Source organism: Gigantopelta aegis, chromosome 1, assembly GCF_016097555.1.
Source record: "Gigantopelta aegis isolate Gae_Host chromosome 1, Gae_host_genome, whole genome shotgun sequence".
NCBI classification, from domain to species: Eukaryota; Metazoa; Mollusca; class Gastropoda; order Neomphalida; family Peltospiridae; genus Gigantopelta; species Gigantopelta aegis.
Genome location: NC_054699.1, coordinates 17,623,222 through 17,641,263, shown reverse-complemented (window position 1 = coordinate 17,641,263; position 18,042 = coordinate 17,623,222). Strand labels below are relative to the sequence as shown.

Genomic DNA, 18,042 nt, shown 5'->3' with positions numbered 1-18,042 from the left:
CTTGGTGAACTACCGTAAACCAAAGTCACGGTCGCCCGTGACCCGGTGTACGCGACGCGGAATGAAGCTATCATACCCCCCAGGTGGGGTAGGGTAAGTCGAGAGCGCAAGTAACAACGTCTTGTCTCATTGTGAGCTCGAGTCGAAGTGTTTTGTTTAGAAATATTTTTAAACGATTCCAAATTGTGGTTCAGGTTCAACTTTTTATAGTCTCGATCAAATATTTTCTTATTGTCAACATTAATGACAAGCGAGACTTTTATGGTAGACTGTTAATCTGTCGTATGTTTTAAACGCATTGTATATTTAAAGATTAAGCGAAACAAAATACGAATCAAGTCTGCTTATTGTCACATCGAAATCGTGCGCCAGATTCAAAGAATGTTTTTCTCATCTAAAATAGCTCGTTTAACACGAACTTAACGATAACTAAACACCACCACACCAAATTAAGTCAAACATAACAATTAACAAAGTCTAATGTAAAAATGTTTTATATTTAATTGATTAAAAGTTTTTTTTTCTTCTGGAATTGGAAGACTCGAACACATGATTGCTACACGTTTTTGTTTTAGTCACTAAATTAGTGAAGTTTGATTGTTGAACATGGTTGATCGAGTGTCGGAATTGGGTGATGCACTTCCGTTGTTTGCACCAGCCGTACATCATGTTGAAATTTGTCTTCATCCATGTAGGCAAGTTAAAAAGTGATCAAGATGTAGGATAGTTCATTTAGACCAGTAAAAATATTTGAGACCCCCCCCCCATTTTACAGGCACACACACACAGGTATCACCAAACATCAGATATGTTATAGTAACGTTATATAATAAAGAGTAAAGGTAGGATACTTCGGTTTCTAGACGTTTCATACCCAAACCCGTTTGTACCATACCGTTTCGTAACCACTAGCATACCAGTTCGTAACCAATTAAATAATGTACATTACACCTAACATTAATTTTTTTTTTAAATACACAATCAGGCATTGAAATAAGTCGAGAATGGTCGTTCAGGTTACCGGGAGGTTACCACATGTTAGAAAAGTTGAGAACGGTGTTTCGTTCTCGACAAAAATTTCAACGAACGGTAGTTTCGTTTCCGAACGTAAACCAGGCAATGCATTCAGGACTTCTGCGTTTCATTATCTCGTCAGGAATTGCATCAATGTTCGCGCGCAAGTCACTCAGCGTTTAAGCAGCATCCACTAGATGAATTTATGTTCGCGTTTTGTTTTCTCGTACAAAATTGCAAATTTACTTCCGGATTTCGTTTCTCGTACAGATGTTCGCGCGCACCGTTACAATTTCAGAACGACCGCGTAGTAGTAACAGGAATTCAATTCTAACTTTCATATAGTTGTGGAAACCTATAGGTTACCAGACTATATTTTGTGGCAACCTGTAAATGGGTTACCAGACACAATGCTTATTTCGATGCCTGTACAATTATAATGTTATATTACAAACATATTGTAACATTTAGCAAAACATTTGTTGTAATAATCACTCAGTATCTTTTATAAGCATTAAATGAGCAATTATGTGCTGTACATCACTGAAGCATGCCGTTTCGTAACCAAAAAGCATACCTTTTTGTAGCCAAAGAGCAATTCTTTTGTCATAAATCCATTTAATATTTGATTGTATTAATCCGTGTAATAACGGTATGCATATTTCATGTCATGCAGATTTAAAAGTTCATAATGCTACTTTCACCTGTCAATAATTGAAGGACTCAGTGCTAAATAGGGAATAAGTCACATTTTGAAAGTTTTGAGAAATATACCAACATATAAGTTTTTATTAATTTCACATTTACCTTTACCATAAATACAGTTGTATGAATGTACTGGGTTTTAATATCTCTATATATAATTATATAATTATGTTAATATTACTATGTTTGTAAATATTATTATGTTTGTACATAAAATGTTTTTTGTCATGTAAAAAGAAAAATGCTATGTGTTTGAAATATATCAACAAATAAGCTGACTTCGCTTGATATGATTCTTCGTGACAGTTTCTAATCGCTAATTATTAAAATGCAGTTGTCTTGGATTTTTGTTGTTTTGTTTTTCATTAAATAACATATGTACAAATGTGGGTACGAACTGGTATGCCGATGTTCCTCTGGTTACGAACTGGTATGCTTTTGGGTACGAACCGGTATGGTACGAAATGGTATGGTTATGAAACGACCTGATACCGGATACTTCTGATTGAACAGATTTTTGAAATCTCCAAAAATAAGTAACATTTAACAACGAAAAGTAGCACAATACCTTAATCGTAAATGATTATATTTTGATTAAAAAATAGTATCCTCTTTATGTAATAAAGTTAAAAGTATTTGTTCAACATAAGTTTAAAGTTAAAATGTGTTGAAATTGAATGCCTCACTAAATAAAACATTTCTTCCTACCTGCCTGTTCCTTGTACAGGCTCGATTATCGATATTGTAGGTCTATCTATGTATTTGAAATTTGATGTTGATGTTATAATGTTTTAACTCATTAGAAATTAATGCATAAACTATTAATTAGAATGGTTACATCATTAACATTTTAGGAATTAAGCTTGAAAATCAATAATTACATGGTAACATTTTGTGTGTGTGTATGAGAGAGAGAAAGGGAGTGAGAGAGATGGATAGTTAGATGGATTGATTGATTAGAGAGAGATCAGGAGGGACGGAGGGGTGGTGGAAGCCAGTACCCTAAATTATATTGTGTTGCTTTATTATTTTTACGTACACAACCCATGTTTTACGTTTGTCATGTGTTTTAATTGTAAACAAGGGGCTGGAAATAAAATGATAAACCCCCCTCCCCAATATTTTAAAAATGTTAACTTGTTTTTTCCAGCACTGCTAAAAGTTCTGTAGTGAAGGACCATGTCTGTAAACTGCTGCACAAACAGAAAGTTGCGTATAGTGACTTTACAATCACAGAATTCGCAGATCAGTTTCTTTCTGAACATGTCAAGTCTGTGACCTTAACTGACACAGATATTACATCACACGGCAAAACGGTAACCATTTATGTTTGTTAACGATGATGTATATACTTTAAAAAAAAATCCAATATAATGGCCAATGCATCAGATTCATTAAGAACTTTATTTACTTATTAGTCCCGTACCGGTCTGTCTGTCTGTTCCACATATAGTTTTCCGGATGTTTTTTTCACAATGCCGTGGGATATTCAGCTGAAATTGTGTGTATAGCTTTATCATGTATGGTTGCAGATCAAGTTTGACTTTAATGTCAGTTTACTAATTTTTGACAGTTATGACCCTTGAATTTATGAGATACGAAAGTTTGTTTTCCGCATGTTTTTTCCTGACTTTCATGGCAATTTATAAATTTTTCACAAAGTTATGGCCCTTGATTGTAGGAGTTATTAAATTGTTTTGGGGCCTGGTAGGAAAAAAAAAATGCTGTAGCAGTACTCTTAGAATACTTGTTAACACTGACAATGAATAGAATTCAAAAATGAAAAAAGTAAGTGACCAATGTAAACAATTCAGAAAGATTAAAAATATTAGGTACTTATGTGTGAATCATAGTAATTTTGTACCATCTATTTCATACCATACTGACTATGTGGAAGGAGGGCACCCACAATATCTATGAGTCATGTTTTGGTGTAACAGGTAAATATAAAAGTTAAGGTGTGTGTGTGTTAAGGGAGGTGCATGACCCCCTTTTCTGGCTATGCCAGTGCATTTAAGTAACATAATTACAGATAAACTCTTACATTTTATATTCTTTGTAAAATGAATGATGTCCCATGATTTTTCATGCTTTTATTTAAGAGAGTTTTTTTTGTTGGGGGTTATTTTAGAAGAGGGGAGGAGGGGAGAATCCTACATATAATAGAAGGGATGCAAATTTGAATTTTCTTTTCATAAAATTGCTTTTTATAAAAACATTTATTTCTTTTTTAAATGTTAAAACTAGTTGTTTCCTGAAAACCAAGGCTGGGGACATAACCAATTGTGATTTTCAACCCTCAATATAAAGTTTTTTGCTTTATTAAGATGACCTCCCTGTTTGTATGTTTCAGGCTATTGACCTGATCTCTGACACGATACACATGCACGTGTTTCACTTGGACATGGGAGGGCCGGGAACGGAGGAACTCGAGGAAGAAGAAGACCTCGCGGCAGCTAGTCAATGGCTGCTCCCATCAGCAGACTTCGAGGGTCTCTGGGACAGTCTCGTGTTTGACGATGCCATCAAAGAAAGAGTAAGTCCACAATGGGCGAGTTTTCATTCCAGTCTGAGAGACTGAATCCAACTCGGTCTGTAAAGTGTTCTTCTAAGGTGCTTTAATCACAGGATCGAACCTCGTTGGTAGATTCTATCTCTGGTTGTTTCTCTCCCAACCCATTTAGGACTCCATGACTGGTATATTAAAGGACGTGGTATGTGCAGTTTCGTCTGTGGGAAATGCATATAAAATATCCCTGTTTGAACTGTAGGGGTGTCACGATACACCTGTCATACGATACGATACATATTGTACGATACGATACGTATTGTACGATACGATACATATCGTGACATCCGAATCACGATGCTTTCCTCATAAAACAAGAAAGTGAAGTGATTTAAAAATAAGAAATAAAGCTGATAAAAGCAAAACACTGATTAAACACAGTTTTAATGTAGAAATACACCAGTCACTTATTCTCTGTCCACTGTCTTTTATTTTTGAAGGAAATAACTTGTCAACAAGTACATAACAGTACACACTGGTGTCTGTAAATTAATACAGAATTTATATAAGAATCGATACATGGTCAACGTAGGAATCAATACACAAGCAAGGGTATTGTGTATCCTATCATTAGCATTATTTTTGTGATGCAATTTTTATGTCAACTCGTGTGCGAAAATCATATTTTGACACATTGCTTCGCAATACGTGAAAATATGGTTTTCACACATCACTTGTTGACATAAAAATCGTATTAACACCCCCCCCCCCCCCCCCCCCCCACCCCCCATGAAATTGCCTTTATGTACTGTGTAACAACTTTGATATTAATACTTTTGTTTGTTGTTTTCAGTTACTAAATTACGCCAGTACGACTTTACTTTTCTCCGACAGAAGTGTCAACCACAACATCATCAGCTGGAACAGAGTGATACTTTTACATGGTAAATTGTAATATTAATAAAATGAATATCGAATGTTGTAAGGGACTGAAGGTCAAGGCTCGAAACTCTCCCAAAAATATGGTGGCATAATAATGGATGTTGGCAAATTAAGGTAAGCAAACCATGAAAAACGAGCAAGATTTTAAGGTGGAATAAATATATGCAATACAAATATTAATAGTGGCTCATATGTTATAGCTCTAAAGAAGATATTATTTGGGTGACTAAGGTCAAATAAAAAAAAAAGACTTGGTGATCGTCCTTTTGATCACACAAATCAGGGTAGGGGGGAAGGTTTTGTTTTCTTCTTTTTTTCTGTGAAAAACTTTATAAAACCCTGGAGACCATTTTTGCGGGAGTAGCAGCCAACAGCGCATGTGCCTGGATGTTGTAGTTCCTTCACTGGCTGCCAGATGGGCCTGGTGATGGTTTAACCCATTACCGTGCTTATGAAAGTTGAATTGCTGCTATCTTGACGCATTTTTAACAGTTTTTAAAGGGACATACCCTAGTTTTAACCCGTGAAAATTAACACTAACATTAGTTAATCTACAAACCTGTAACACATTTGGATAAAATTACACTAGCCATTGGGCATGGCAATAGTAGTTATTTACTAGCCCAACGTTGAATATCACTAGCCATGGGAGTGGGGCTACCATAATCTAGAAGCCCTGCACTAGCTGTCTGGCATGGCAATAGTAGTTATTTACTAGCCCAATGTTGAATATCACTAGCCATGGGAGTGGGGCTACCATAATCTAGAAGCCCTGCACTAGCTGTCTGGCATGGCAATAGTAGTTATTTACTAGCCCAATGTTGAATATCACTAGCCATGGGAGTGGGGCTACCATAATCTAGAAGCCCTGCACTAGCTGTCGGGCATGGCAATAGTAGTTATTTACTAGCCCAACATTGAATATCACTAGCCATGGGAGTGGGGCTACCATAATCTAGAAGCCCTGCACTAGCTGTCGGGCATGGCAATAGTAGTTATTTACTAGCCCAACATTGAATATCACTAGTCATGGGAGTGGGGCTACCATAATCTAGAAGCCCTGCACTAGCTGACTGGCTTGGCAATAGTAGTTATTTACTAGCCCAACATTGAATATCACTAGCTATGGGAGTGGGGCTACCATAATGTAGAAGCCTTGCAATGGTACCAGTGAAATTGATTGAGATATTTGAGAAACAAAACATTCCTTTCCTTTGTTATCGATCAGGTCCGCCGGGTACAGGGAAGACCTCGCTGTGTAAGGCGTTGGCGCAGAAGCTGGCAATCCGACTCTCGGACCGATACACGTACGGTCAGCTGCTGGAAATTAACAGCCACAGTCTCTTCTCCAAGTGGTTTTCAGAGGTCAGAATGTTGATAATTTGAAAAAAAGCAACAAAAAAACCAACCCAAAAAAAAACAATGAAAGAAACAAATGGTTTTGGGTGTTTTGACTTTAACATGTAATTGCCAGTGTTCTCGCTGGGTGAAAATTAAAGGAGGGTGGCCGTGCAGCACCACACCCTTAAATCCCCCCCCCAAAAAAATACTGTTAAATTACATTACGGTAACTGTCATAAGCTACTGAAGAATTTCGTCAGTTGCTTCTTCATACAGACAACGCAGCTTGTTTCCTTTGATGTCCAATGTGCAGACTGATGATTATTTTTGTGTGGAAGAAAGTGTGCATTTGGAAATAGCGGAGATAGGTGCTGTACAATAAAGTGCGGGAAAATAAGGAGGGCGCAGAAAAATAAAGGAGGGCGGCAAAATGCAATAGCAGGGCAGGGCGCCCCGCTTAAATGGAGCAGCAAGAACAGGAACTGAAATTGAAATTTTTATTTTCAAAACAGATGCTTCACAAATCGTCTTTGTGAATACGCAACCTCCTATTTTGAAATATAAACACCCTGTACAGCTACTGGTTAATAGCAAATTTAACTTTTTTCTTTTTCTTTTCTTTTCATTTCATTTTTTTTGTTGTTGTTGAGATTTAAATGATCACTAATAATTGTCTGGCTTGTGGTTAATAATTTGTCGAGGTGGTTTGTGAAATGTTTGTTTTTGTTTTCAGAGTGGCAAACTTGTGATGAAAATGTTCCAGAAGATTCAGGAGTTGATAGACGACAAGGAATGTCTCGTCTTTGTCCTCATTGACGAGGTATTGCTATAGAAAATTCTTGTAAAAATATTTTCTATTAAATCTTTATTTTTTTTTGCTTGATGTGCTGTCAGTTTGGGATCGATCCCCGTCGGTGGGCCCATTGGGCTATTTCTTGTTGCAGCTAGTGCAACACGACTGGCATATCAAAGGCTGTGGTATGTGCTATCCTGTATGTGGGATGGTGCATATAAAAGATCTCTTGCTGCTAATTGAAAAGAGTAGCCCATGAAGTGGCAACAGCGGGTTTCCTCTTTCAATATCTGTATGGTCCTTAACCATATGTCTGACGCCATATAACCGTAAATAAAATGTGTTGAGTGCATCGGTAAATAAAACATTTCCTTTCTTTTAGTAGTCATTTATTACACTGTATACTTGCCATGTTTATAGTTCATGTTACATATTTTTTCTGTATTTTAGGTGGAGAGTTTAACGTCAGCTCGTAAAAGTGCAATGTCGGGAAATGAACCATCCGATGCCATTCGGGTTGTGAATGCTTTGTTAACACAGATAGATCAGATTAAAAGGTCAGTATAACCGGCCTTGGTGGCGCAGACTACAGGCTAGTAGGTACAGGGTTTGCAGCCCGGTACAGGCTTCAACCCAGAGTGAGTTCTTAAGGCCTCAATGGGTAGGTGTAAGGCCACTACACCCTCTTCTCTCTCACTAACCACTAACCAACTAACAACTAACCACTAACCAACTAACAACTAACCCACAGTCCTCAACAGACAGCCCAGATAGCTGAGGTGTGTGCCCAGGACAGCGTGCTTGAAACTTAACTGGATATAAGCACAAAAATAAGTTGAAATGAAATAAAGGTCAGTATATTCTCTAGTTTTGTCCTACATTCTTTAAGGTGGGATCTAACTCAGTCGGTAGAGCACTCATCTGTGATTTGGTTTAAAGGTTCAAACTATATCAATGGATCCATTTTCACATTATTATTTTTTCAATCCCAACTGGTGCACTATGACTGGTATATCAGAAGCCATGGTATGTGCTGTCTTGTTTAGGAAAGTGCTGCTAATGGAAAAATTAATCAGGTGTCCTCTGAAGACTTCGTGTATTAATTAAAAAATCTTTGACATCCTGTAGCTGATAATTAATAAATAAATGTACTCTGGTGGTGTTGTTAAAGAAAAAGAAAACAAACTTTAGCTTTTGAATGTGTGCTGAGATGTCGTTAAAGTAACATTCCTTCACTAACCAACATTTAGATTCTGTGAGCCAAGATGTGAACTGCATTTAAGATTCATAACTCAGATTTCCGAAGCTATATGTTAGTGCTACGATATTGTAAAAATCATCATAGGCTATGATGTCATGGCATGTGTTGTAGTAGTGTCGTAGCACTAAGATAGCTTCGGAAATCTCTAACCAGGATAATTTAGATTTGTACAAGTTATTATATAGGATTAAAAAACAATGCAGGGAACATTATTATGTTCAGTATTTGCAACACAAGTTTCAAAGATTGCTACACAATTCTAAAACATTAAACAGTAGTTGGTAATCAATTTTCAATTGAGTAGAAATATCGCTAATCAAGATTTTGAAAAGGAAATATTCCCTGCAATGTTTTAGTAAATATAAATCTATCATACACGTTTTTCAGTATTGTCAAATACAGTGAAACCCTCTCAAAACCGGACCCTCTGTAAACCAGAATTCCATCAAAACCGGACGTTTTTCATGGTCCCTTTTTAAATATATGTGTATAAGCGAACCTCTGTAAACTGGAAACCTCTTAAAACTGGACATTTTACTTGGTGCCTAGCGTGTCTTGTTTAGAGGAGTTTTACTGCACATGATGGGGGGGGGGGGGGGGGGGGGGGGGGGCGTAGGCCAGTGGTAAAGCGTCCGCTTGATGCGTGGTCGGTGTAGGATCGATCCCCGTCGGTGGGCCCATTGGGCTATTTCTCGTTCCAGCCAATGCACCACGACTGGTATATCAAAGGCCGTGGTATGTACTATCCTGTCTGTGGGATGGTGCATATAAAAGATTCCTTGCTGCTAATCGAAAAGAATAGCCTATGAAGTGGCGACAGCAGGTTTCCTCTCACAATATCTTAACCATATGTCTGATTCCATATAACCGTCAATAAAATGTGTTGAGTGCGTCGTTAAATAAAATATTTCCTTCCTTCCTTCTGTTTATGATATTATCTACTAAAATTCAGTTTATTTGACATATATATATATATATATATTTTTTTTTTTTTAGATATCCGAATGTGTTGATCCTAACCACCTCCAATGTGACTGGTGCAATCGATGCTGCCTTCGTTGACCGTGCTGATATCAAACAGTACATTGGTCCACCTTCTCCGTGTGCAATCTTCAAGATCTATCACTCGTGTTTACAGGAACTCATGAGAGTAAGTGGGACTAGTAGACTATATACGAGTGACTTGGACTAGTAGAACTTGTGAGGGTAAGTGGGACTGGTAGACTATACGGGTGACTGGGACTAGTGGAACTTGTGAGGGTAAGTGGGACTGGTAGACTATATACGAGTGACTTGGACTAGTAGAACTTGTGAGGGTAAGTGGGACTGGTAGACTATATACGAGTGACTTGGACTAGTAGAACTTGTGAGGGTAAGTGGGACTGGTAGACTATACGGGTGACTGGGACTAGTGGAACTTGTGAGGGTAAGTGGGACTGGTAGACTATACGGGTGACTGGGACTAGTGGAACTTGTGAGGGGAAGTGGGACTGGTAGACTATAAGAGTGACTGGGACTAGTAGAACTTGTGAGGGTAAGTGGGACTGGTAGACTATATACGGGTGACTGGGACTAGTGGAACTTGTGAGGGTAAGTGGGACTGGTAGACTATATAAGGGTGACTGGGACTAGTGGAACTTGTGAAGGTAAGTGGGACTGGTAGACTATATAAGGGTGACTGGGACTAGTGGAACTTGTGAGTGTAAGTAGGGCTGGTAGACTATATATGGGTGACTGGGACTAGTGGAACTCATGAGGGTAAGTGGGACTGGTAGACTATATAAGAGTGACTGGGACTAGTGAAACTCATGAGGGTAAGTGGGACTGGTAGACTATATAAGAGTGACTGGGACTAGTGGAACTTGTGAGGGTAAGTGGGACTGGTAGACTATATAAGAGTGACTGGGACTAGTGGAAGTCACGAGGGTAAGTAGGGCTGGTAGACTATATACGGACAACTGGGCCTAGTGGAACTTATGAGGGTAAATGGGACTGGTAGGCTATACGGGTGACTGGGACTAGTGGAACTTGTGAGGGTAAGTGGGACTGGTAGACTATATAAGAGTGACTGGGACTAGTGAAACTCATGAGGGTAAGTGGGACTGGTAGACTATATAAGAGTGACTGGGACTAGTGGAACTTGTGAGGGTAAGTGGGACTGGTAGACTATATAAGAGTGACTGGGACTAGTGGAAGTCACGAGGGTAAGTAGGGCTGGTAGACTATATACGGACAACTGGGCCTAGTGGAACTTATGAGGGTAAGTGGGACTGGTAGGCTATACGGGTGACTGGGACTAGTGGAACTTGTGAGGGTAAGTGGGACTGGTAGACTATATACGAGTGACTTGGACTAGTAGAACTTATGAGGGTAAGTGGGACTGGTAGGCTATACGGGTGACTGGGACTAGTGGAACTTGTGAGGGTAAGTGGGACTGGTAGACTATATACGAGTGACTTGGACTAGTAGAACTTGTGAGTGTAAGTAGGGCTGGTAGACTATATACGGGTGACTGGGACTAGTGGAACTTGTGAGTGGAAGTGGGACTGGTAGACTATATAAGGGTGACTGGGACTAGTGGAACTCATGAGGGTAAGTGGGACTGGTAGACTATATAACAGTGACTGGGACTAGTGGAACTTGTGAGGGTAAGTGGGACTGGTAGACTATATAAGGGTGACTGGGACTAGTGAGGGCAAGTGGGACTGGTAGACTATATTAGGGTGACTGGGACTAGTGAAACTCATGAGGGTAAGTGGGACTGGTAGACTATATAAGAGTGACTGGGACTAGTGGAAGTCACGAGGGTAAGTAGGGCTGGTAGACTATATACGGACAACTGGGCCTAGTGGAACTTATGAGGGTAAGTGGGACTGGTAGGCTATATAAGAGTGATTGGGACTAGTGGAAGTCATGAGGGTAAGTAGGACTGGTAAACTATACGGGTAATTAGGGACTAGTGGAACTTGTGAGGGTAAATAGGGCTGGTAGACTATATACGGGTGACTGGGACTAGTGGAACTTATGAGGGTAAGTGGGACTGGTAGACTAAAGGTAATAAGGGATAGTGGAGCTTGTGAGGGTAAGTGGGACTGGTAGACATATATAAGGGTAATTAGAGACTAGTGGAACTTGTGAGAGTAAGTGGGACTGGTAGACTATATAAGGGTGACTGGGACTAGTGGAACTTGTGAGGGTAAGTAGGACTGGTAGACTATACGGGTGACTGGGACTAGTGGAACTTGTGAGGGTAAGTGGGACTGGTAGACTATACAGGTGACTGGGACTAGTGGAACTCGTGAGGGTAAGTGTGACTGGTAAACTGTAAGGGTAAGTAGGGACTAGTGGAACTTGTGAGGGTAAGTGGGACTGGTAGACTATATAGTGGAACTTGTGAGGGGAAGTGGGACTGGTAGACTATACGGGTGACTGGGACTAGTGGAACTTGTGAGAGTAAGTGGGACTGGTAGACTATATAAGGGTGACTGGGACTAGTGGAACTCATGAGGGTAAGTAGGACTGGTAAACTGTACCGGTAATTAGTGACTAGTGGAACTTGTGAGGGTAAGTGTGACTGGTAGACTATATACGGGTGACTGGGACTAGTGGAACTTGTGAGGGTAAGTGAGACTGGTAGACAATAAAGGTGACTGGGACTAGTGAAACTGATGAGGGTAAGTGGGACTGGTAGACTATATAGTGGAACTTGTGAGGGGAAGTGAGACTGGTAGACTATATACGGGTGACTGGGACTAGTGGAACTTGTGAGGGTAAGTGAGACTGGTAGACAATAAAGGTGACTGGGACTAGTGAAACTGATGAGGGTAAGTGGGACTGGTAGACTATATAGTGGAACTTGTGAGGGGAAGTGAGACTGGTAGACTATATACGGGTGACTGGGACTAGTGGAACTTGTGAGGGTAAGTGAGACTGGTAGACAATAAAGTTGACTGGGACTAGTGAAACTGATGAGGGTAAGTGGGACTGGTAGACTATATAGTGGAACTTGTGAGGGTAAGTGAGACTGGTAGACAATAAAGGTGACTGGGACTAGTGAAACTGATGAGGGTAAGTGGGACTGGTAGACTATATAGTGGAACTTGTGAGGGGAAGTGAGACTGGTAGACTATATACGGGTGACTGGGACTAGTGGAACTTGTGAGGGTAAGTGAGACTGGTAGACAATAAAGTTGACTGGGACTAGTGAAACTGATGAGGGTAAGTGGGACTGGTAGACTATATAGTGGAACTTGTGAGGGTAAGTGAGACTGGTAGACAATAAAGGTGACTGGGACTAGTGAAACTGATGAGGGTAAGTGGGACTGGTAGACTATATAGTGGAACTTGTGATGGGAAGTGAGACTGGTAGACTATATACGGGTGACTGGGACTAGTGGAACTTGTGAGGGTAAGTAGGACTGGTAGACTATAAAGGTGACTGGGACTAGTGAAGCTCATGAGGTAAGTGGGGCTGGTAGACTATATAGTGGAACTTGTGAGGGTAAGTGGGACTGGTAGACTATAAAGGTGACTGGGACTAGTGAAGCTCATGAAATAAGTGGGGCTGGTAGACTATATAGTGGAACTTGTGAGGGTAAGTGGGGCTGGTAGACTATATAGTGGAACTTGTGAGGGTAAGTGGGGCTGGTAGACTATATAGTGGAACTTGTGAGGGTAAGTGGGACTGGTAGACTATATAAGAGTGACTGGGACTAGACTATATAAGGGTGACTGGGACTAGTGGAACTTGTGAGGGTAAGTAGGACTGGTAAACTGTAAGGGTAATTAGGGACTAATGGAACTTGTGAGGGTAAGTGGGACTGGTAGACTATATACGGGTGACTGGGACTAGTGGAACTTGTGAGGGTAAGTAGGACTGGTAAACTGTAACGGTAATTAGGGACTAATGGAACTTGTGAGGGTAAGTGGGACTGGTAGACTATAACGGTGACTGGGACTAGTGAAGCTCATGAAATAAGTGGGGCTGGTAGACTATATAGTGGAACTTGTGAGGGTAAGTGGGACTGGTAGACTATATAAGAGTGACTGGGACTAGACTATATAAGGGTGACTGGGACTAGTGGAACTTGTGAGGGGAAGTGGGACTGGTAGACTATATAAGGGTGACTGGGACTAGTGGAACTTGTGAGGGGAAGTGGGACAAGTGAAACAGGATGAACTAATTTAGAGCTGAGCTATATTAACATTTCAGGTTCAGTATTGGTATTTTGGGGATAATTTACATTGGTGTGGTATTTGGTATTGAGAAAAATCCCAAACCTATACTGGTATTGAGTGTTTTTTGTGGGGTATCCCTGGCTCTAAACGCATGTTTGCATAATATCACCATGCTGTTCATGTGAGATGGAAAGTGAGAGGAAAAATGAGAAAGAGTATGTGAGAGAGAAAGTAAGTTACGTTATTTTTCTGTTTACCGTGTTACAGACCGGCATCATCAGCCCCTCTCAACAGCTGTTTGATCTCCAGGCCCTCGAAGTGATGAGATTCGTCGAGAACGACGCAACTCGGCTCAGTCTTCTCCTACGCAACGTTGCCATGTAAGACTTTTTAGTATTAAAAAATGGAGACAAATATTGTGATATATTGCTAATAAGGATAAAGATTACTGTTATTGTTTTCACTGGTTTTGAAAATGAAAATGTAACTTTACCATAATTGAATTTTTTAAATAAATAACCATGTTACGGGAATATTACACTGCATTTCTTTGTACTATTTATTCTAGTTTATAAGACTGGAATGTTGATGTACGTTTGTAATTATAGCTGACATGATTTAAAATTTTTTATTCTTTACTTGACATTACATAATAAAAAAAAGTGAATTTTGTTCTCTTGTTCTCCAATTTGTAATATAAAAAAAAATTCCCTCAAGAATCCAAATTTGTTATTTTGTATTATTTTTTATTTTTTTTAGCAAGAGTGAAAGTTTAAGTGGCAGAACACTGCGAAAACTTCCATTTATAGCACATGCTGTGTTTGTACAGGTATGAAATGTTTACTGTTAGTTTTTATCTTTTTGTCCTAGTAGTTCTACATTCAGTTAAATTTTTCAGTAGTACTACCATTTCAGATCTGAATTCTGGTTTCAAAATTCTAAAATGTTTTAAGACAACATTTTGCTTGTTAATAATTATTCATAAAAGTCAAAACATACTTTTCAGTGTATAAAACTAATTTAAATTACCCATAAGATTTAAAATAAACTTTTATTAACATTATATTTTCTTTTGCCAAGTTTGGGTTAAACTGATTATATCGGTACATCTAAGACCCGTTTTTGTTTTAATTCGAGGGCAGGATGTAGCCTAGTGGTACAGTGCTCGCTCGATGCGCAGTCAGGGATCTATCCCCGTCGGTGGGCCCATTGGGCTATTTTTCATTCCAGCCAATGCACCACACGACTGGTATATCAAAGGCCGTGGTATGTACTACCCTGTCTGTGGGATGGTGCATATAAAAGATCCCTTGCTGCTAATCGAAAAGAGTAGTCTGTAAAGTGGCAACAGCAGGATTCCTCTCTCAATATCTATGTGGTCCTTAAGCATATGTCTGATGCCATATAACCGTAAATAAAATGTTTTGAGTGCGTCTTTAAATAAAGCATTTCTTTCTATCTTTATTTTAATTTTGATACCTAGATTTCTTCATCAGCCTTTATAACCAGTTCCGCTAATCAAAAATAGTAGCTCATAGAGGTGCGGGCTCGGGTTTCTCTTTCATTATCTCTGTGGTCCTTAAAGGTGCAGACCCTAGTTTTAGCCCATGAAAATTAACACTAGGTTTATTAGTTAATCTATAAAAGAAGGAAATGTTTTATTTAACGACGCACTCAACACATTTCATTTACAGTTATGGCGTAAGACATATGGGTTAAGGACTACGCAGATATTGAGGGAGGAAACCAGCTGTTGCTACTTATTGGGCTACTCTTTTCGATTAGCAGCAAGGGATCTTTTATATGCACTATCCCATAGACAGGATAGCACATACCACAGCCTTTGATGTACCAGTCGTGGTGCACTGGCTGGAGCGAGGCAAACACATTTGGATAAGATTATAACGGAGAGAAGCTAGTCTGTGATGTTTAAATGGGGAAATACCATCTTAAACAAACTAGAGCTTGTCTCGATAACCATTACTTCTCAGACGAACGTGTGTTTTTAAAAGTATGGAAAAAGCATTTTGGGGTATTACAAAAGCCTGGATGACCAGAACCATTTCAGGTGTACAAAAATGAATATTCTAAATAATAAAATATAAGTACTTTTGACTTAAATGATTAAAAATGGCTTCAATAGTGAAAAATATGCCGTAGTGTTTAAAAACAAGGGTCAGTCCCTTTAATATGTTTGAGTTTGTTTTGTTTAACAATACCACTAGAGCACATTGATTTATTAATCATCAGCTATTTATGGTCATTTTGACACAGTCATAGTGAAGAAACCCACTGCATTTTTTCATTATTAGCAAGGGATCTTTTATATGCACCATCCCACAGACAGGATAGCCCATGAAGTGGCGACAGCGTGTTTCTTCTCTCAATATCTGTGTGGTCCTTAACCATATGTCTGACACCATATAACCGTAAACAATGTGTTGAGTGTGTCGTTAAATAAAACATTTCTTTCTTTTTTCGTTTTTAGAAATTAATTTTCTTTGTTTTCAAAGGCACCAAGTATATGTCTGGAAGACTTTATAGCGGCGTTGTCAAAGGCTGTGGACAGACAGTTCCAAGAAAGAGAAAACCTTGCAAAAGATTTATGAGATTTGACACACTAATGTTGAATTTTTACGATTATGTGAACGGACGGTGAATTGTACAAAGATCCTGATTACATTAATATGTAAATAGAGAGTAGTAGATGCTGAATGATCAGTGTCTGTATTTATCTTATACTGAACTCCATTGAAAATGCATCAGTTGGATTTATAGTTGTAAAAAGGATATAAGAATGCTGAATAATCAGTGCCTGTATTTATTTTATACTGAACTCCATTGAAAATGCATCAGTTGGATTTATAGTTGTGAAAAGGATATGAGAATGCTGAATAATCAGTGTCTCTATTTATCTTATACTGAACTCCATTGAAAACGCATCAGTTGGATTTATAGTTATGAAAGGATATGAGAACACAAAATAATACAGGGCTAGATATGGATAAGTGGAGCATTTTATCAAATTATCTATTAAACTATAGAAACCCAGTTATGTTTTTAACAAAATATCAGTACAGGAAATTATTTTGACAAATTAAACTACAGAAACCCAGTTATGTTTTAAACAAAATATATTAATTATTACTTGAAATTATTTCGCAAATTAAAATAAAATTTGCCAAGTGTCTTTAAATTTGGCTATTGGCAAATTTGGAGAGTGCCAGAGCTAGATAACTGGATGTATTCTGGTAAACAAAAATAATCCCAAAATTGTATACAAGGGTTAGAGTATTGTGTGTTTTACGGCTACCTCACACAGGGCACAATATTTCACGAGAACCGTTGTTCTGTTCATATGTCAGTTATGCGACTTTAAAATCATGTGAAACGCCAATTGGTTACGTGAGGAACAAATAATTTCTAAAATTAAAAGATCCCTATGAGAAGTCAAATTGAAACTCATTTTATTTTACAAGTGTTTTACAGTTCGGTATGTCTAACTCATCAGTTACTATCAGAACTATATTCACGTAACCGAACAATCGGTTACCTAAGTAAAGCTCACGTGAACCGACTTCCGGTTACCTAAGATTTTGAAATGTTGTCCCCTGCTCATACATAAGATACAATGTAGCAGTAACGATTGAAAATGGGTGATGTGTTTTGAGTTGTGTTCAGTATATAACATTGTGTGAAGTATCTGAAAATATCAATGAAATAATAGTGCTGTCAGTCACTAGTGCAAATGACGGCCAGAAGCTGTTATTTCCACAGTAGAAGGTTTTGTAGATAGAGATTATTATACAAGCTTGTGTGTCATACTATTTTTACGAAACAAGTGTCAGGATTTTTGTATTGCCCGAGCGAGAACGAGGATAATACATGAATCCTGACACGAGTTTCGTAAAATCAATATGACTCGCAGACGAGTGTATTAATTTCTTTATTATCCATAGTATTATTGTCGTTTTCTTTATGAATAACAAGACCCAATTCAAAATGTTTCAGCCACAACTAGAAGGAGATGACAAAATGACGTCATATTTCAAATGCACAGTCTGAGCTAGGACTGGGGAAGCATCGTCATGTTATGATGTCGCTTCCCAAAATTACGTCATTACACTTATTACATGTGTGCTTTGTATGATTATTATTAACTCGGTTATGCTGAACCATATGGATATTAAAAATTGTTATTTCATTATAAGTGACGTCACTAATGGTCTTGGCTAATCATATTTGGTTTCCATAATGCAAATTGCTGTGGTTTGAACTGGAAGTGGATTCCATTATGTT

The 18,042-nt window shown here is 38.6% G+C and overlaps 1 protein-coding gene across 1 annotated transcript; it reads left to right on the top strand.

Annotated features, from left to right (window-relative positions):
- The first annotated feature begins 219 nt into the window (after positions 1-219).
- Positions 220-17,802, top strand: LOC121371467 (pachytene checkpoint protein 2 homolog). Its single transcript, XM_041497388.1, has 11 exons — positions 220-695; positions 2,870-3,035; positions 4,073-4,255; positions 5,082-5,172; positions 6,399-6,535; positions 7,245-7,331; positions 7,755-7,861; positions 9,562-9,715; positions 14,011-14,123; positions 14,503-14,572; positions 16,257-17,802. Exons 1-11 carry the CDS (start codon positions 607-609, stop codon positions 16,350-16,352), a joined length of 1,293 nt encoding a protein of 430 aa, XP_041353322.1. The 5' UTR covers positions 220-606; the 3' UTR covers positions 16,353-17,802.
- The last annotated feature ends 240 nt before the right edge of the window (positions 17,803-18,042 follow it).